This window comes from Callorhinus ursinus, unplaced genomic scaffold (genome assembly GCF_003265705.2).
Source record: "Callorhinus ursinus isolate GAN/ISIS: 27379988/994484 unplaced genomic scaffold, GSC_fseal_2.0 scaffold24, whole genome shotgun sequence".
Classification (NCBI taxonomy): domain Eukaryota; kingdom Metazoa; phylum Chordata; class Mammalia; order Carnivora; family Otariidae; genus Callorhinus; species Callorhinus ursinus.
Window position 1 is genome coordinate 9,444,215 of NW_027397086.1, and position 20,618 is coordinate 9,464,832.

General features: G+C 54.5%; 1 protein-coding gene across 13 annotated transcripts in view; it reads right to left on the reverse strand.

Annotated features, from left to right (window-relative positions):
• DAB2IP (DAB2 interacting protein) overlaps positions 1-20,618 on the reverse strand; it is a 188,712-nt gene that overhangs the window by 37,920 nt on the left and 130,174 nt on the right. The window contains exon 1 of one of the 13 annotated variants that reach the window (XM_073905803.1): positions 11,604-11,680. The exons of 10 other annotated variants lie outside the window; for them this stretch is intronic. In XM_073905803.1, coding sequence (XP_073761904.1) covers positions 11,604-11,638 — 35 coding nt within the window. In that variant the 5' untranslated portion in view covers positions 11,639-11,680. Of the gene's footprint in view, positions 1-2,180; positions 2,368-8,149; positions 8,943-11,603; positions 11,681-20,618 lie in introns of those variants that run through there. 2 more of the 13 variants (XM_025888677.2, XM_025888679.2) reach the window with 2 other exon arrangements.

Below are 20,618 nucleotides of genomic sequence, written 5' to 3' on the forward strand. Positions count from 1 at the left end.
GCCACTATTTGGGACAGAGGGGCTTTGTGGTCTTAGGGAGACAAGAGTCAAAGATGGGAACAGGCACTGGGCCAAGAGAGCAGAAATCTCAAGTTGGCCTCTCCTGTACCTTGGCTTCTTCACCTGACAAATGGGCCGCCCTTACCTCCTGCCAGAGCCTGCTGGAAGTTCCTTATGCTTATGAACCTCAATATGCCCCCCTCCTGGTCTGGGTTAATCCAACGTCCCAGTATACAACTACTAAGTACCACCAATATGCCGACACTGAGCCTGGGGGCCTTGGGACCCGGGCTCCCTATTCCTTCCCACGCCTGGTGTCTGGGGGTCTCAGTGGGACATCAGAGCTCTGCTTCCCAGACTGTTAACTAGCAGGAGTCGGTCTGGGTCATTCAACAGCAGCAAAATAGCAAGAGAGGTGGCCGCCAGTGAGCCACAGGTTCCCAGGCCACCAACAAAGGCAGGAATTCAAGATGTCAAAGAAAAGTGGGGTGTAGCTGCTGAGTTTCTCCTGCTTCTAGTGACCATGCACCAGCGCCATCTGTGGCTCTACAGTGCCTACCTCACCCATGACACCTCACACCTGGGAAGTGCAATGGGTCCACGAAATGTGGGCTTCTGATGCTCATAAAGCCCAGCCGCCTGACTACAGTTAAGGAAACTGAGGCTCGAGACCTCAAGGGGCTTCCCAAGGCCAGACAGTGTGCCAGACTCTGAGAGCTCACCATCTTTCCCCCCTCACCCCCCACACTGGCTGACTCTAGGATAAGCTAGCCCAATCTGTCATTTGCCACCTGGCCCATGGGGTTCCAACCAGTAACGCCATATATGCCATATATAGCATCCAAGGTGTGTCCCAACCCCGCAGCACTGGACTGCCCACCAAAGCCTGAACACTCCCAGCCACTAAGTCCGCTTTATCCATGAAACCTGGCTCAAAGACCCCCACCTCCATGACATGTGCCCCAGCAAAACTGACAACTCCCTCCAGGGCTTGACCCATGCACCCCAGCCCCTCAGACACTGGCGAGTGGAGGCGAGAGGTCCAGCAGCTTGCCCAAGGTCACCGTTCCCAGGTACCAGGGCGCGGCTAGAGGCCTGGCATTTGGGCTCCAGCTCCAAACTATCTTCACTGCTTGTCAAAGCCTCAGGCTTTCACCAAAACTACAGAAATCATGTGATCACATGCACCAACTTTCAAAGAGCTTAAAGAAATTCTCGGTCACCAGAACTGTACACCAAACCCTGCCTTTGTCACCTCCGGTGTGACTCTGGGTAGATTGTTTCCCCTGTCTGGAAAATGGTGAGAAGGACACCTTGCTGGTAGGAGTGGGATCCACCACCAGCCCCCCGGAAACAGTAGTGAGGGTGGCTGGGACCAAGGCTGGACAAGCCTGGCACGGAGCTTGGCGCTTCACAGCACTGGCTCATTTATTCCTCACAAGCCCTCCACCAGACAGTGTGTTAACAAGATGGATCCCTGCCTTCTCCGGAGACAGAGGTACTTCCCCAGGAAAGACCGCCACATCACAGTGACCCGGCTCCTAACACGGTTTCAGATCCGTACGCTGGAGCAGAACACACTCCGGGCCCGGAGCAGCCTTCCTGGTCTTCCAACGCCCCCAGCCTGCAGGCCCATGGACACAGGCAGGGAGGGGCGGGAGTATAAAAGAGCACTGCTGGGGGGTTGGGGAGTTGGGGTGAAGATGACATGGCCCCCAAACCCCAGCGCAGCCCCACCCAGTCCAGCTCAGGGTTGGGCGACTCCGAGCAAAGGCCAAGATCCTCCGCTCAGAAAACTTTTCAGCCATTCCTAGCATTTCCCGGTTCTCAAAGGCGTAGGCCATGGAGGCTTGGCTGTGGAAAGGAGCACCGGACGCTGAATTTCCTCTCTTTAGAAACTAAAACCAGGAGCAACACTTCTCAGTTTTTCGCTTTTTGGCGGGGCTAATGTGTTTCCACATTCTGGGCGGGCGGTAGATGTCTGCAGAGACACCATCTCTGGAGAACAACGGAGTCCCTCCCAAGACTGAGTACCTGTGACAACCCCTCTCTACCAGCCCGCTCCCACCCATCTCACGTGGGTCTCCCTGGGCCCAGGAGGCTGGTCAGGGGCCCTGGGGCTGGCAGCTGCCCACACTCCAGCCTCTGCTCAGGCAGATCAGAACAATCAGGCCACTTACCATCCCTCGGCACGGCCACCAGGATCCCCAGGCCACCAGGATCACCAGGCCAGGGAAACCGAGGGGCCAGGCCTGCCACCGGTCTGCCTGCCGTCCCCCACTGGGCCCAGGCAGTCCGACTGCACTCCGGTCCTAGACATAGCACTCCAGCCCTGTCCGCTGGGACTAATCACTGCTAGTTAAACAAAGGCTAAGTTCCAACTTTCTGTAATGTGCTTTTAAAGGGCCAGTGTCCCACTCAGGGCTGCCAGGGACTTAAAGGCACAGATCCCTTTTTCAGTACAGGAGACGAGACAGCAAAACCCAAAAAAACTCCCCCAAAGTCATGATCAGAATGGAGGGCTTGGGCTTTTCAGGAAGATCTAGACAAAATGCACAATGCTAAAATCCCAATTTCACTTGAAGAACCCCAAAGACCCCCAAACGCAGCTACATCTGGAGAATCAAAAGCAGGAACCACAGCCACTTTTAGGCGCTATGTGCCAGACACAGCACTTAGCACTTCCTAGCACTGCCCAGGATTGCTCACAACCTTCCACAGACGTGCATCCCTAGACCCCCTCTCACAGGTGAGGAAGCCAGGCTTCTGGCTCCCACCTGCTCCCTCCGGAGGCCGGCTTGCCCCACCCTGACCTGCAGGCCCCGCCTGTTCCATACCCACTAGCTTCTTTCCTTCACGGGGAAAATGTAGAGGGTAGATGTGGACTCATTTGTTGCAGGTGTCCAACCACTGGGCTTTCAGTTTGGGCCTCAAAAACCCTGTGAGGTCCCTTCTATTGTTTCCCCCTTCTTATAGATGAAAACACTGGAAATCAGGCCTGGAAATAACACAGCAGGAGACAGACAAACGCTAAGTAAGGCTGAGATGTAGGAAAAGGAGAGAGGAGGAAGTGAAGGAGGGAGAAGAGGCAGGTCTGCAGCCCTGCAGGAGTGGGGTGCTTGACACTCAGGCCCTCATCCCTTTCTGGAAAGGCTGTATGGCCAGAGGAAGGGACAGGTGAGGAGAGCCATCCTTCCAAGCCCAAGGCTCAGGTAAGCTGGCTGAGGCCCTTCCACTGTCCACGAGAAAGGACAAGGGAGGGCTGCAGGGCTGGGGGCTCTCCTGAGGCCCATAGGCTCCAAGGGTGGGCAGGGTCTGCCCAGCTACAGAAGAGTGGGCAGGGGTGAGGAAAGGAGAGACTTAAGGGCCCGGACCTCGGTACCCGGTCTAACAAGCCCTCCAAGAGAGGCGGACCATTTCCTGGCATACGGAGTGGCTGGGCCCGCTGGACGTGCTGTCTGGCCATTCTCCACGAGAATGGCCAAGGCCAGGCAGAGTCCTCAGGCCTAACTCTGCGAGGGCCAGGTCCTTCAAGGACGGACCATTTTGTTTCTGTTTCTGATTCTAGGGAGCCCGGCAATCAAATAAGTTTGAAGCTGGGTAGGCTGCTGGTTAAGAGCAGACTGAGTTCAAATCTGGGCTGTGTCATGTGCAACCTAGGTGTTCGTGGACAAGCCACCTCTCTGTAAAATGGGCAATAGTACTTAACTTCACAACAGGGTTGCTATGAGAAATTGATGAGTTACAGCACAGGCCTGGCTCAGAGTGAGCACTTATTAAAGAGCAGCCAGATGAGCTAGGTTGAAGTAGGCTGCCCCCATGATATGATGGGAGACACAAAGTGGGAAACCAGCTCCTGAGTAGTGACCCTGAGTAAGTCACTTCTTTCTCTGGTAGTGAGTCCCCATCTACCCTCTACATTTTCCCCATGAAGGAAAGAAGCTAGTGGGTATGGAACAGGTAGGGCCTGAGGGTCAGGGTGGGGCAAGCCGGCCTCCGGAGGGAGCAGGTGGGAGCTGGAAGCCTGGCTTCCTTACCTGTGAGAGGGGGTCTAGGGACGCGTGTCTGTGGAGGGTTGTGAGCAATCCTGGGCAGTGCTAGGAAGTGCTAAGCACTGTGTCTGGCACATAGTGAGCGCCTAAAGTGTCAAGTTCTTTCTTGACACTCAGGGCCTGAGGGTCAAGTACCCCACTCCTGCAGGGCTGCAAACCTGCAGGTCCTCAGAGTCCTCCTGTAAAGAGGGGGGATCCAATTAGAACCCTCAGGGACTACCGCGTAAGACCACTCTGTAGCTCTTCCCAGGTGCCTGCCCTCCCCCAGAAGCCCTCCAGGCCAGAAAGCCGTGTAGATTGGGGGGGTGGGCGGGTGGGGACGGGCTGGGCTCTGGCCCAAATCCTTAGAAACCTGAAAACAGCCTACCGCGGCCCTGCACCGCCCCCAGGCTAACTGGGGTCTGCTGGGTAGGAGGAGGGAAGCAAGAGTGCAAAGCCACCTGGCCTACTGGGAGGAAGCACAAGACCTCATGGTCCCCCCTCTAGGGGCAACCCGGCCCCACCCCTGCCGTCTCTGAGTCTCCTCAGCCTCCCTACTCCTCAGTGAGGGGGCAGGCCCTCTCCTGCTCAGGTGTCTCCCATGGGATGGTGTGCAGCCAAGCTGGCTTTCCTGAGGGGAGTTCTCCAACAGCCACACAAACCACCCTATACCTGCTACACAAACAGCCTCCCAGAAGCTGGGGGCCCCCCAAGGCTTGACCAGGTTCAAGGCCTGCCTCATTCTATCTTCATGGAGCCTACAGCCACTGATATGTGTGTGCTCAGGGAAGAGAGGGTATGGAGTGCCAGAGGAAACAGGTGGTCAGGAGGAATGCCCTACAGCTCTGGCAGAGCAAATGGCCACTGCTCCTAAGGGGCGGGGGGAGACTGGACGCCCTGCACCCTACCATCACCTCCTCACCCCCAGGACTAGTCAGTAAGGGTGGCCTCACTGAGGGGTCTGCAGGCCTGGTATGTGATCCTGGTGGTGTTACTTAGCAACTGTAACCTCTGGGCAAGACCTTTCAGTTTCCCAGGACTTGGTTTCTTTAGGTATAAAATGAGGAAATACTCTACCCCCTGCAGATAACAGATGTGAATACACTGGTTAACCAGCTGCAGAGGAAGCATTTAACCCAACAACCTGGGAGCCCAAAGACGCAAATATCTGACTGTCATTCATTTGACACTGAGAACCCACCTGAGGACCATTAGAATTTAGGTTGTCCCCAACCCTACACTGTCCATCCCCGAAGCCAAACACATTCTAAGCTCCCGCACAGCCAACCAAGCCCTGGGGGAGGTCAAGGTTCTGGCCACCAAAATACCCTGAAAAAGACCTCAAACTTCTCTGGATGCCAAACACACAAAGGAGCCTTCCAGAGCAAAAATCAGTGTAAATGAAGTGTAGCCATGCTCTGGGAAAGATGGAAAGACCCTCCAAGTAAACCCGGCTCCACAGTGCTCTTCTCTAGGGGCCTTGGACCCAGAGAAAGACGAAGTAGGGAGATGGGGAAGAACAGGGTCAGGTGGTCCCATGAACCAGAAAAAGTGTGCCACTACAGGGCAGTTAGCGAGCTCTGCTGAGAAAGGGAGAAAGAAGAGCCCAGAGAGCTATTCAAGAGCATGTTAGGGCCCCTCCAACCCTCTGCATCAGCCTCCAAGGACTCTGCCTAGAGGATTCGGATGGGTGCAAAGGGTTGAGACCAACGGGCAAGCCACTGGTAAACCCAACAAAGAGAGAGGGTCTGAGCTCTCACCTGATCCTCCCCCGCTTCCCGGATTGGCTGGTTCTTCCTGCCCTTCCCTGACACCACTGCCTCCTCCTCTTCTATCCAACACACCTGTCCTGACCCCAGCGGTTCTCCCCATGGCCCCCCAGGGCTTTCATGGGGCCAAGGCCAACCACAGTTTCCATCCTCTCTTTACTGACAGAGGACAGCCCACGCCCTCCCTGAAACCCAGGCCACCAGACCCTCTGCTGTTTCTCCCCCATCCTGTCACCACCTGAGGTTCTCCCATTCCTTTCCTGCTACCTCATCCCCTTCCCTGGGGGGTGGGGGTGGGGGTGGAGCTGCTCAGGCTCTAACTTGGGGGCACTGCCCTTCAGTAGAACACCTTGCTTTGGTGATCTCATCCGCTTCTTTGCTTTCATCCACTACAGTGTGCTCAAAGGCCCCTCAGCCCTCCCCTCCTCTGAGAACCAGACTCACACATGACATGCAGGGCTGACATCTTCTCTTGAATTCCTCATAGAACCTCAAGCGCGAAACGTCCAAAGTGAAGACTCAGGAGCCAGGAACCGCCCCCCCCCCCACCTTTCCCTGGCCTTCAGAATCCAATCCATCATTAAATCCTGCTGTTACCACCTCTAAAGTCTCCCTTGCCGGCCCCAGCCTGCAGCCTCACCCCACCCCTATCAGGGAGCCAGAGGGACGATTTAGAAATGCAAATCGGATTATTTAATGCTGGGGCGAGAAACTCTTCCAGTACTCCCTACACACTCTGAATAAATCCACACTCCTCCCCAAGTGAAAGAAGTAGGCAGGTGCCTACCCTCTGACCTCATCCACCAAACCCAACTCCCACACTTGCAGCCTCTGTTTTCCCGCCTTGAGGACTTTGTACTTGCTGCTGCCTCGGTGGGAGTTCTCCTTCCGCTGCATAGGGGAAGACCTTGGGGAAAGGCCAGCTTCTGGAGCTCGGTTATTCCGGATGGATGGCCCCGTCTGTCACAGGTCCTGCCCCACCCCATTACTCCCCACTGAGATACTTGTTTCCTTCATAGCGTTTGGCTCATTCAGCCAGCAAATATTTATTTAGTGCAAACTATGTGCCAGGCACTATTTTAGGCATTGGGAAACAAGGTGCCAAACATCCCTGACTTACATTTCAGTAGGGCAACTTCACCCAATCTGGAATTACTTTGTTTTTGCGCTTATTTATGATCATCTGTCTCTCCTGACAGAAGGTAAGCTCTGCAAAAGGGCATGGCCGAGTCTTCTATTTCTGCATCCTAAGGGAGGCTCTTGCAGGGTGTTTGAGCTCAGGAAGTATTTATGAAATGAACAGGCAGCAAAAGAACCAAACCCAGAAAGCCCAAAAAGTCAAGAGGCAAGCCTTCACTATCTCCTAGGGCAAATGCCCTTCACTGCCCTCGGGGTCTCAGGCTTCTGTAACCCCCACCCTCGACCCTTCTGGGGAACAGACCAGATGCGCAAGTGGCAGCTTTGGTGAGCTGCTGGAAAACAAAGGATGATTACAGGCCTGTGCAGTCAGGGAAGACTTCTTGAAGAGGCGAAATCTGAACAAGGCCAAACCCCACCCCCAGCCCCAAATCTAGGGAGAGGAAGGAAAAGATTTGTGTTTTAGGGCTCTAATGTTCTTTGCTCCAGTAGGAAAAAAGAAAAAAAAAAAAAAAACCTTGCTCCAAAAAACCCTTTACTTTTTATTAGTGTCTGGATCAATAAAAGTTTTAGGAGTAAAGCTTCTCTCCTGCAATACTCACTGCCAGACAGAAAGGCTAGGATTATTAAATCTGTCTCCAAGAGGCCATGCTCTGCCCTTTTCCTCACCTGTGCTGGGAGCCCCAGGCTAAGGGAACAGCAGCCTGGGGCCCTCACTGGCTCCTCACTGGGCAGCCTGGGGTCAAAGCCCACTTCTCACAGCCTCCCCAACCCTGCCAGTTCCCTGGGCCTAGATTACCTTCCAGGCACTTTAGTCTTGCCTGCTTTGGCCTCCTTGGTCCTATGCTTCTGGGCCTCTCTCCACCCTGCCACCCAGACCTGATGCTCCCTCAGAAGAGTGCCTGATTCCCAGGAGCGAGGAGCCAGCCTAGCAACCCCAGCCCCACCTTCACTCTTCCCAAAGCCCCTGAGGAGGCCTCCCATTCAGTCCTCGTGGGCCAGTAACAGATAAGAGAAAGGGTTGCTGTTGCAGACCTCCTCAGCACACCAAGGGGGCCTTGGACGGAGGTAGGGGGGGATGGGGGGGATGGAGATGTCCCAGGGCTGGGCCTCCTTGGAGACATAGCCCCACACCCTCCAGCTGGATCCATGCCCACCCACCAGGGAGGAAGTTTCCTGTGCCCCTTTCCTCCCATGGAGCCCCCCACAGACCTTGGCAGTGGAATCGCAGGCCTCTCAAATGACCCCGGTCTGGGCACTAGGTGCCTGGGAGCCAGATCTGGTTTGTGAGGATGGCCGTGTCTCCACAGAGCAGGTGCTCTGGCCCGGCCCAGAATCTTGCCAAGGTTGTCACCAAGGAGTCCGAGGCCACAGAGGCCCATTCCTGAGAACGGCGTGCAGCCAAGTGCCTCTCCCAGCCAGATCAGGGGGCCTCTCAGCTCGGCCTACATCTAAGAGGTGTCTTCCAGCACGCTTCCCCTTCCCGCAAAGCACATGCTGAATCTATCTTCCAAGTTGAAATTTCAAAAATGACTTAAAAAAAACACAGCAGTGACAACATCTAGAGATTTCCAGGTCCTCCAGGGAACAAGTAGAAAATTACAGTCTTCCATACAGGTAACCACATGGCACAACCTCCAAGAAGTCTAGAAAGACTCCTGAAAACCAACAGTTGCTTCCAGCCACAGGCAAGTCTTCCTCCCAGAGCACCTGGGCAGGGTGCAGACCTGGTGCCAAGCTCTGGGTCCAGGAAGCTGGAGAAACCTCAGCCAGAGAGGTCCGTTGCAGGCTCCTCCCATAAAGTGCTGATTCCGCCCAGGGTCACATCTTGCCCCAGTCCCGCCTCTGGGCCTTTGCACTTGCTATTCCCTCTGTGCCGCCCTGGCTCGAGGCAAGGCTGGTTTCGCCTCATTCCGGTCTCATATCAAGTCTCCTATCAAGTGTCCTGGGAGAGGCCGTCCCTGGCCACTGCAGCTAAAGGAGTAACTTCCACCCCAACCCCCAAGTTATCCCCCGGCTTCATTTTCCTCATAGCCCTGATCTGAAATCATCTTGTTCCGCCCGCCTCTTCCTCCCACCGTAAGAAAGTCAGGTCTGTGAGAAGAGAGACAACAGTTCACCCTGGTGAGCCCGAAACACCTCAGACCAGTGTCTAGCACGTGCTGAATGAATATCTTTTGGTACCTTTCTGGCTGGTCTGTGACAGGCCAGCCACAGCTCTGTACGCCGAGCGGGGTAACTTGCAGGGCGCGCCAAAGCGCCTCTGGACAAGCCGCTCTCCGCGCATTCCTTCGGGCGGCGCCACGCCCCACTCCCCCAGGCCGGAAGCGGCCGGCCCCGCCCCCAGCTGCCAGCCCGGGAGCCCGCCCACTGGGAGCCGCACGTCCCCCCCTTCCCAGGCCCAGCGGCGGGGCCGGTCCGCGCGCCCAGCTGTCCGCAGCTGCAACCACTTTCCGCTCCCGCTGGGCCGCTGCGCTTCGGCCAGCCCTGGCCAGCCCCGCCGCCCGGAGGCCACACCCGGGTTCCTCGGATCGGAGCAGCAGCCTGGAGCTTCCCCACTCCCAAACATTTTTGAAGTGTGAACAGAGGCGGAGGTACAGGCGCAGCCAGGGATTTGCTTACCCAAGTCACCCACGCAGAAGTGCTCAGCACCCTGGGGAAGCAGGGCTCCCGGCAGCAGTCCTGGGTTCAAGTTCCCTCTCCCATCCGGTTCCTCTGCGGCCAGCAGGACAGGGGTAGGATTAACTGCCACAACGGAGTAGACGCTTGGGTGCGCAAGGTCAACTGCCCGGGTCTGGGAAGACTATGGGGGCAGACAGACCCAGTCTGACCCATGGGCCCAAGTGGCACCCCAGCCTCTGGTGTAGAGATTCATCTTCAGGTCATACTGAAACGCAAATCCCTCTGGGAAGGGCACACCCAATCAACCCAACATTTTTGCCTGGAGTCACCCCTTTTCCATTCCACTTGAGATGGCTACACATTGAGCCTCTACCGCAGGCAAGGAATACCTCCTTCTCTTACAGCCACCACCCTGAGGCTTAATCAAGCTAAGGCCCAGCACCCACAAGCCTGCACTGGGTTGGCTGCTGCACGGCTTTCTGATACAATGAATAATGGCATGCAATCCCACCATGTAAATATGGACAGAGGCCGGCGGGAGAATAGAGCCTTTGCCTGGTGGTCCTGCCTGCTCCATGGCTTCTATATCCAGAGACATCACAAGCCCCAGTTCAGTTCACAGTGGTTTCAGCCTGCTCCAGTCCCTCAGCAAACAACAGAGCTCCTATCAAGTGCCAGACTGTCTGGCACCCACTGTGTGCAGGCAGGGAGGACTCTGGCTGAGGCACTAAAGGCTGGTAAAGAGGTCTGACTGTGGCCCCAGAGCACCCCCCAAACTGGGAAGTCTGTAATTCATTCCATCCCCTGCTGTGTCCTCACTTGGGCTCAGCTCCATTTAGGCACGGGTGATCCTGACCACAGGCCAACAAGGCCTGCAGGCACACCCCCTACATCGCTGCCTACATCTGCATCTGCCCACACCCACAGCCCAGAGGGCTCCCAGCTCAAGATTTCATCTGAGTCTACCCAATGTCTTGGTGAAAATTTCAAAACAAAGGAGAGGTGAGGCTGTAGGCAGAGACAGAGAGGCCTTAGGGCAGAAGCAGCCCCTTTCGCTCCCAGAGCAGCCAAGGCTACGGGAAGGAGGGACAGAGAACCTTTCCCAAGCAACTCCACAAGGGTGCAGGCCCCGCACAAACCTCCTACTTGAGCTTAGTCTGGCAACAAACAGGCAAGGCCAATACTGTGACCACTTTACAGATGAAGAAATCAAGTCCAGAGAACCTCAGTCGCTTGCACAAGTTGACCTAGTTTCATCTGAAAGGAGCTGAGCCTCACCCCAGACAACCGTCTGCACCTACTGCCCATCCCGTCCTCCCAGTCTCTCTAACAAACCCTTTCTCCTGGAGGCCTTCCCAGATTTCCCCCAGACAGGAAGTCCGCCCAGTTCTAAGATTTTGTTATAACAAAACAGGCCCCTATGACAGGGACTTCTCAGTAGGACAGCTGCCACAGGAGAGGGTCAAAAGCCAAAAAGAAACAAGCTTTTTCATATGTATATAACTGTCAAATCATTATGTTGTACACCTAAAACCAATATAATATTGTACATCAATTATACTTCAATTAAAAAAAATAAGGGATGGGCGCCTGGGTGGCTCAGTCGTTAAGCGTCTGCCTGTGGCTCAGGTCATGATCCCAGGGTCCTGGGATCGAGTCCCATGTCAGGGGAAGCCTGCTTCTCCCTCTCCCCCTGCTTGTGTTCCTGCTCTTGCTATCTCTCTGTCAAATAAATAAATAAAATCTTAATAAATAAATAAATAAATAAATAAAATAGGGGCGCCCGGGTGGCTCAGTCATTAAGGGTCTGCCTTCGGCTCAGGTCATGATCCCAGGGTCCTGGGATGGAGCCCCACATCCGGCTCCCTGCTCCTCGGGAAGCCTGCTTCTCCCTCACCCACTCCCTGCTTGTGTTCCGGTTCTCTCTCTCTGTGTCCCCGTCAAATAAATAAAATCTTAAAAAAAAAAATGAAAATAAAAACAAGAAATAGGCCTGTATTTGGGGTCAGAACATGTACATCCCAAGTCAGGCTCCCACACTCACCAGCTGCTTGACCTTGAATAAGCTGCCTCCTCCATACCCTTCCGGCCTTAGCTCAGAGGACTATATAACCTCCTGTAAGCTCCTTTCAGAGTCAACTTGAACAATATGTAAAAGTACAGAGCACACAGTGACTTGGCCACAGATACTTGGGGGAATTCCGGAGGCTGCCAGGATCCAGTCACTCCTGCCTGGTTCCAGCACCTGCGGTGACCCAGGCCTCCCTGATCATTAGGCCCCACCTACCCACTGCACACCCCTTCACCTTTACATAAGCAACCAGCCACTGGTTCTCCTTTTCCACTCTGCCCCAGGCCTGCCCTGCCCTTCCTCCTGGCCACACCTTTGCTCCCACTGATCTACCCCCCCACTTCCAATTCTCATTCAACTTTTCAGACCCAACCTAATTGCCCCCACCTCAGGGAAGCCTTTCCCAGTGTCCCCAGGCACAGGAAGTACAAAATCACCCCCTCCCTCTTCCTGAGTTCCGGGCATGCCTCCTGCCCCCCCTCCCTTGGGGATCGTGCTGACCGCCCTGTCAGGAACTCCTCAGGATCTAGTCATCTTGGGTTCTTCAGGTCCTGGGACTCAAATAAATGTGTGATGAACAAGTATTCCCTGCAGGTCAGTCTTCTCCCAAAAGTTCAGAGCCCAGATGTGACATCATCTTTCAGATCTGAAGATGTCTCACCAACTGGCCCAGGCTCTCTGGAGAACTCTAGAACCGTCCTCCCTCAAGCACCTTCCCATTTCCTGGTGTGCAAGAGCCAGCCCCAAGATTGTCAAGGAACATCCCCTTGGGAGGGGGGACCTTTCCTGTGCCCAAGGCTCTCTTCTTCCTAGAGGCTGTGCAGAGGTTGGAAGTCCTTTCTAACCCGCCCAAAGCTGTCTCAGCTCGAGGACAGAGGGGGGCACAGGACTGGAGACAGATGCCCTGTGGGAGAGTCAGCCCCAGGGACTGACTGTTCATGGACAAGAGCTTCTGAAGAGACAAGCTGCTGTATTTTGCTGAAGGTGAAAATCAAACTTGATATTACACTGAGGGCCAACTCTGGATTGCAGTTTTAATGCATTCCAGCTGTTAATTTATGTGAGCACATCTATACTTATGTAGTTTTATCAACACCAACAAACAACAAATGTGTCCTGGCACCTGCTACGTGCCAGGCCCAGTGCTAGGCACTCTACACTCATTATCTCCATGAATCCTTCAGAGTGTCATAAGCTGTGGGTATCCACAGCTACATTTTACTAAATTGAAGCTGAAGCACAGAGACGTTGGAAAAGCTGCCCAAGGTCACACAGCTTGTTAGTGGTGGGAGCTGGGATTCCAGGCCCCTCAACAATCTGGCCCCAGCCTGTCTTTCTGGTCTAAGCTGCCAGTGCTCACCATTCTAGAGCCTCTGTCCTCTGTCCCTGCCTCTGTGCTCCCTACTCACCTTATTTTGTAATGGGGGGGGTGGGGAGGAGGGTTAATATACACTGTCAGCCTACAACCTCCCAACTCCCTCCCTCCTCTCCACCTGCTCAGACATCCCCTCCAGCTCACAGGCCCTCCCACCTCCCATTAGGCCAGCCAGGCTCCCCACTTGGCCACCTCCTTCCCCACCACCAGCCTGTTTGTATCACCCCCATCTGCCAGGCCCTTCCCCCCTCCCCAACCAGTGCCTTATGGTAATGACTTCAGCTGGCAGAGAATCCTGGAACCTTTTCCCCCCACAGTGATGTTGACACATGTTCACTCAAAAAATGCAATGTTTCCATCAAAGCATTGTGTGTATATGGTGGTGATGGGGGGGGGGGTAAATTCCCACCCACGTGATGCCTTCTCAGAAAATAGTAAATTTATTCTTGAACTTGCAATGAGACCTGGTCAGCATTTCTTTCTTGGTTGTCACGGTGCCAAGTGCTGGGCAACACTCAGCATGGTGTTCCAGGGACTGAATGCTACCAAGGGGCAAGGAGGAGGGGGAGGATGGCTAGTTTACGAGACTGTGGCTGCTAGACCCCTCTCACAGTCTGCTGAGGTCGGCTGGTGGTCAGGCCCCTTCATCCCTAAGTCCTGCTCCCAAAGGCTCAAGTTCCATTCACTGTGCTCCCACCAGAGTCTAGTTTCTGTGTCTCTGACTCAGTCACCTGCTGCCCAGTCCCCAAGTCCTGTCCCCACCGCCACAAGAGTGGGCCTCTGCTCTCAGAGCCATCACCACCGCATTTCTACCCCAGGCCCGATGCCGCAGTTCGCAGACACGCCCTCTGATTTCACCAAGTCCCTAAAAGGTCAAGGAATTCAAACCTCCCTGAACTGTCCCCTCACCCACCCCCACACCCCTGGGACCAGCAACAATATCATGGGAGTGGACTGGAGGGGTCCTGCTCCACCTCCGGACCCAACACTGCCAAAGGAAGAGTCCCAACGCCAGGCACTGGGACCTGGGTGTCTTCCTGGAGATCAGGGGTGCCTGGCTGGGTCCTAACTCATCCCAGCCCCACCACTGGACACCTGAAGGTACTGTTCAGTGAGGACAGAGAGCCAAAACAGGCGAACTTGGGAAAGGCCCAGCCCCCAGAGCACAGAAGATGGAGGTGAGGGGAGGCCCATAGACCACACACTATCCACACTGCTCCACATAAGGAAGCAACTCTGCAACAAGATGGCACTCACAGCCCCTCCCAGGATTCCCCAGAGCCCCGATCTTAGATATTCCCGGCTTCAAGAGGGTGGAACAGAAGCGTCTGGTTTGATTTCCTCCAAATGTTTTCCAAGAGTCTGTCACAGGTGTCTACGCACAAAGCTGCCAGAAGCCTCTTTCTGGACGGGCGTCACAGGAAAGACACTGTCCCATTTTACAGATGAGAAAATAGGCCCACCAGTCCAAGGTCACCCAGCTAGAAAGGGTGAGACATCAGCGCACAAGCAAGTGAACAAGACACGTGATCTCTCCCCTCAGGTAGCTGGCAGTCCAGCACTAGGGGGGTGGGGGTGGGGGGACACATACAGACATCAGTGCCAAACAAAAGCACACCTAGCTACAGGCCCCGGAGAAGCTGAGAGAGTATCCAGTGCAGGGCCTGGCCCAACAGGGGACCTGTAATGACTGCAGAAACATTTCCAGTTCAGGTGCAGGGAATCAGGAACGGTTTCACAAAAAGGGTAGCCCAGCCCATGTGCCTTCTGAGACCTGGGTCCCCTACCACGCTCTGTGCCTTGCACACAGTGCAAGGGAATGAGTGTGGATGGGTGGGTTAACTGTCCACATAGCACATCACGTTCCCAATACAAGAGCCTGGCCCCCGGAGGTTCATCAAGTACCCGTGCCTCGTTTACAGATGAGGAGATGGAGTGCCCGGCAGTCAGGCTCTCTGCACCAAGTCACACACCTAGTAAGGTCCCAGCTACATCTGATTCCAAGGCCTGCCTCTCCAACAAGCACCTGATTTCTCTGGACCTTAGGTTCCTTGTCAGAAGCACGTCCACTGCAGACGGGGGTTGGACGTTAAATGCCCCATACCTGCAGCCTGAGTCCAGGAGGTGGTGACCACACACTGCAGACCCTGCTCCCGTAGCCTGCTGGGTGAGTGAGCACAGGGTGTTCCTCTGTTCCCGAGCCAAGCGTGCTAAGGAATGGCCACCGACACGGAGTTATAATTGGTGAGCCTGGCGGCACGGAGCCCGGCAACACGCCCGGTGGGCGATGCTGTTACAGGGAAATAGCTGAGCACAGCAAATATAGCCGTTGACCCAATTCAGTTCCGTTCTGTCTTCGAGAAAATAATTGAGTTTAAATGAATAAGTTTCCCATGTCCCCTCCAGCCTCGGGAGGGTGGAAAGGGAGAAGGGGAGACAGGAACAGTTCCCCAGGCTCACTGTTAGTTATTTTTGAGTCATTAGGCCCATGAAAGGTTTCTTTCTTTTCATGGCGGCCAGTGGGGCTCAGACACATCTGGGGGGCAGGGAGGATAAAGTGTAAGTCCCAGCCTCACCAACACCAGCTTTGTGGTGGGGTCCAGTGGTCCCCTTGGGCCCCAAGCTGATAGTCTACAGAACGGACACATTACCCCCTTCCCACCACAACACACACACAGGGCCACTGGGAAGAGCTAAGGCAGGCTAAGCAAACTCGAAGGCCTTCCAGGGAGTAAAGGATGAGATGCCTTACAGGACTACAGGCCCAATGCTGCCACATCTGTTGGTTCGGGAAAAGCCAGAGAAACCCAGATTTTTCAGGCGAATGTTTTTTGGGTGTTGAAGTGTTGGTAACCGATTTTTTAAAAAAACATCAAGAAACACCTCTGCGCTTTCTCAGATCCAGTGAAACCTGCCTGTGGGCTACATGTGGCCACGAGCCACCTGGGTGCAACCTCCGATTTAATGACAACAAATGTATGGCAATTTATGATGTGCTTGGTGTCCTCCCACCTGTTTACCGTCTTAGAATTTTCTTGAGCTGTGAGGCCAAGCCCAGCACTGGTTGAGTGGGAGAGGCAAGACACACCGTCCTCTTAAGGTGGGACCCAAGACCCCAGGGAAGGACAAGGAGGGGCTCGCCCCCTCCGCTGTGGGAAGGTGGCTGGGTGAGCTGGGACTGATTTCATCCTAGAAATGAGGGGCCCTGGTCGCATCTCCTGCACTGCCCTCAAGTCCCTGTCAGGGTCTCAGTTTCCTCTGCAGCCAAAAGGGAGTTTCTGTGAGGATCAAACAGGAAATGGAAAGCTTCGAGAGAAAAAGTGAGCACGTGTGTCAAGTCTCCCCAGAGAGGCAGAGCTGCACACAGAGTGGAAAGAGTGTGAGTTAGCAAGACCTTGGGTCACGTCCCCAGCTACCAGCTCTTGGCTGTGTGATCCCAGGGAAGTTACCTAACCTCTCTGTACCTCAGCCTCATCCTGTGTACACAGGGGTTAGGAATCTTCGGGACACAGAGCTGTTGTGAAGATGAGATGAGATGATGGTTATCAAATGGCCAGTAAGATGCCTGGCACACAGCAAGGGATCAAACATGAGAGGAGTTATTACTATTATCTTTAGTGAAAAGCATGCCAGAAATTTTGACTGAGTGATTACAATAATGTAGCACAACCACGCAAACTTGTTGTTAACAGATGAGGCCACCTATAATTAGCACAATCATTACGTATGCAAATGGAGCAGCTTAGATGCTGGAAAAGGGTGTTCTTTGAAGTGTATTTAAATAACCCCTCTCCTCTGGCTGCCCGCCCTCCCCAAATCTTGTTTACACTATTAATTTCATTAGCAAACATTTTCTTCATAAAGCAAGTCAGAATTCCAAACCAGTATTATATTCAAATCAAGGAGGTTTTAAACCATTTGAACCCTGCCCACCCCCCCCCCCCCCCCCAGGGGCCCCCCCGGGGGGGGGATTGGTTGGGGGGGGGGGCCATCCTAGGTCTCCTCAGTCAGCTGTAGGCCTCAGATGCAGGGGAGGGGGGCGGGGCGCTGCCAGTTATTGCCTCCCCAGCCTCTTCCCTGTGGAGAGCTCCACTAATGAACACGCGGAGCTGGGAAGAGGAGAGGGTGTGTTGGAGGTGTGTTGGAGGTGTGTTCTCAGTGTGGAGCAGGTGCCATATTTGAGGAGTAGAGGTATTCAGCAGCTTTAATATGACCAGTGAGCAAGTTCCTATGAGCCAGGGCATATGGTACCAGGTATACCGTAATACCCATTGACATCCGAAAAAACCAAGTCTCAAAGAAATTCAAGGAAGGATTTTGTCCCAAGACATATAAATAGTAAGTTATAGAACTAGATTCAACTTGGTTCGGTCTACTACCTCTGGGGTCCGTTCTTCTGGCTTTGCACTTAAAAGTGCACTTAGCATAGGCTTCTACCTGGAGAGGACAGAGTAAGTTAATGATACAAAACTGATCCCAGACCCTTTGAACCGGGAGGGATCATCAGGGACTGACCTGGGTTTTGAGCTGAAGATACTGAGGCTCAGAGAGGTCTTGTAATTTGCCGAGGGTCCCATAAGCAGAAAGCAGAAGAACCTAGGGCCCAGGGCCTCTTGGCCCAGCCTTGCTGCTTTTGCATTCAGATCTTTAAACACAAGACAATTCAACAATCTTCTTCCCCTTAATAGCTGGGTCAGTATCTTAACCATCCCTGTATCCCCAGGGCCCAACACAGACCTAGGCAGACAGAAGATGCTTGGGAAATGTTCGCTGGTTTGCTGAACAGTTTTCTTACCAAAAAAGACAATGCTGAACAGCTGGAACAGTGAAGGCAAGCAAAGGAAGATGGATGGTGGCTCAGGGACAAGGGCAAGAGCAGACCTCTGTGGGAAAATAACACAGAAGCAGGAGAACTTGGCCACCCTTGCCTTGGAAAAGGTCCCTTTCAGAGCATTTCCTGCTGATGCCTGTTTCAGGGGCAGGAAGTTAGCTGACTTTCAGTACTGGGAGAAATGAAGAGAAGTCTTAACCGGTATGTCAGCCCCTCACCTGCCCCCTGCTGGCTCCAACCATCAATCCTTTCCCTCACTCCTTCCTTGGCCCCAGAAACTGAGGCTGGGAGAGATCTGCCGGAGGTCAGTAGGGGTGGAAACTGGGACCCAGACTTCTTTGCTCCTTCAACCAGGCTCTCTCATCACCCCTCCCCACTTCTGGCCCTGGGAAACCTAAGGGAGCCTTGATGAGGATGGCGAAGATAACTGCCCTCACCCTTGCCCCTACCCCCATGGCCACCTCTGCCACAGCTAAGGCAAACTGGGCCCCTCCCATCTTTATTTTTAAGATTTTATTTTATTTATTTGAGAGAAAGACCACGAGTAGGGGCGGGGGGGAGAATCAGAGGGAGAGGGAGAAGCAGACTCCCCGCTGAGCAGGGAGAGAAGGCAGATGCTTAACCGAGCCACCCAGGGGCCCCTGCCCCTTTAAAAACAAATAATCCTCACAAATATCCCGGGAAGCAGGTACAGTTATTGTCCCCGTTAACAGACACGGACACTGAAGCTCAGACAGGGCAAGAAACCTGCTCAAGGCCATAGAGCAGGGAAGTGGGGCAGATGAGATTGGATGCCAGGCAGTCTCACCTCTAGCAGGGGCCCATACTATTAATGGCTCTGCTCCGAGGTGTGGCCCAGGGAAACCCCAGATGGGGAGCTGGTGGGGGCATGAGTGTTCTGGCACCATGTTCTGCCAGGGATCCTTCAGGCCCTCGCCCTGCCTCCAGGCAAAACTGTAAATAAACTTGGGCTAAAGATATGCTTTCTGGGCCTGAGGTTCTGGGGCCTTCCAAGTCTGCCCAAGTCCAGCAGAAAGATTTTTTGGGGTCACCCTAAATCCCAACTTCCCACCATCTCCGGGTCCCAGTCTACCAGCATTCCAGGGGTGGGGACTGGAGTTCCAGGCAGTGTGGGGGAGGGACAGGGGAGGAGATCCCTAGCCTCGAGGATGAAAGGGAAACAACTGACAGCCTCCCACACCCACCCTCACACAGAGCCGGGGAGCTGCTTCTAAAATCACAGATCTGACCAGGCCCCATCCCCTCTGAAAATCCTTCCAGCTACGGGATCAAGTCCAAACCCTGCCTGCCCTCCCACTCCATCTCTACCCACTCTTCCACTCTCATCCCCTGCCACTGCCCAGCCCAACACACTGCTATGGTGGCCCACGACACCCAGATGCCAGGCCCATCAGCCGGCCCTTCCCTTATCCTCCACAGGGAGGTCTTCCACCGCCTTCGTCTTTCCCTGTGGCCCAAACAACTCTGTGACGCCTTCCCTCAGGGAAGGGAAGGAAGGGGAGGGGAGGGAAGGGAAGGGAGGGAAGCCCTAGTGGGGTCCCCACTCCTTTCCCTGTCCCACACAGCCCCTCTAATGCAGGCAGGGTCTGCCTACTCCAACCAGTAGGAGCCCTTGAGGGCGGAGACTGGGTTTGACTGCCCCTGCCCACAACACTGGGTGTGTGCTGGCCGGCTGGCTGGAATTTGCTGCACTGGGCTCCCCAGGGTCAATGAGGCCAGATCTGAGGGTGACCACTGGAAGGGGTCCTGCCATAAGCCCCCAACCCAGGTCAGGTTAGGGCCTGCCAACTGGCTCTCCTACCTTGGCTCATCAGGGGAATATGGATGGTGCCAGGCCCAATCTTTCCATGGATGCCTGACAATGGTTGTGTCGAGAATCACAGGAGATGAAGTCATTGCTCCCAGAAATAGGCTGATTGAGAAGACGTGACAACAACGCGAACAGCAAGGCTGGAGTCTCTCTCTCTCACCATGTGTTTCTCTGCCCTGGGAAGCTGGGCCAGGCGTCCGCTGGGAAACAAATCGTGCCAGGAACCAGAGCCAGTGCAAGGAGCCTCTAGGAGCCGTGGTGCCCTGGGGCTGCTCCCTTCAGGGACTACGTTGCAGAGGCTCCCTGTCCTGAGCCTCAGTGAAGTGCCCAACCTGCCCCCTGGGCCCTCTCAGGCCTCCTCCCACCAGTTTTCCTCACTCCCTCCTGTGCCCCACCCCTCATCTCTTCTCAGGCTACAATACCCACAGTTCTCAACCCCTCACACTCTCGTCCTTTCCTGGAGGGCAGACCTGCCTAGATTCTGGGGAGGTGGGAGCTTCTACTGGCTAAGACAAGACTCTGGGCTACAGACATCTGGTTCAAATCTTGATTCTGTCATGTTGCAACTGTGGACCATGAGCTAGTCAGTCCCCCACTCTGAGCTTACCTTCCTCATCTGTAAAAGCACACAGCAATGTGCCTACCTCACAGGGTAAGAGTAAATGAAATACATTGATTTGTTCATTCACCCACCTTGTGGCGGGCCCTATTCTAGGGGCTGGAGACACATCAGGGAACAAGACATCAACTGTCTGCTCCCCTGGGGCTTATAGTCTAGTGTGGGAGAAGTACACAAATATCTGCGCAATACTATCAGGTCAACTCAAGTGCTAGGGTCTAGGCTAGAGGGAGAGGAAGCTGCTTGATGCATGGCTGAATGAAGTGAGGGAGCAGGTCACAGATGTCTGGGCAGAGTGGTCAAGGACAAGGGAACAACAGAGGCAGAGATCC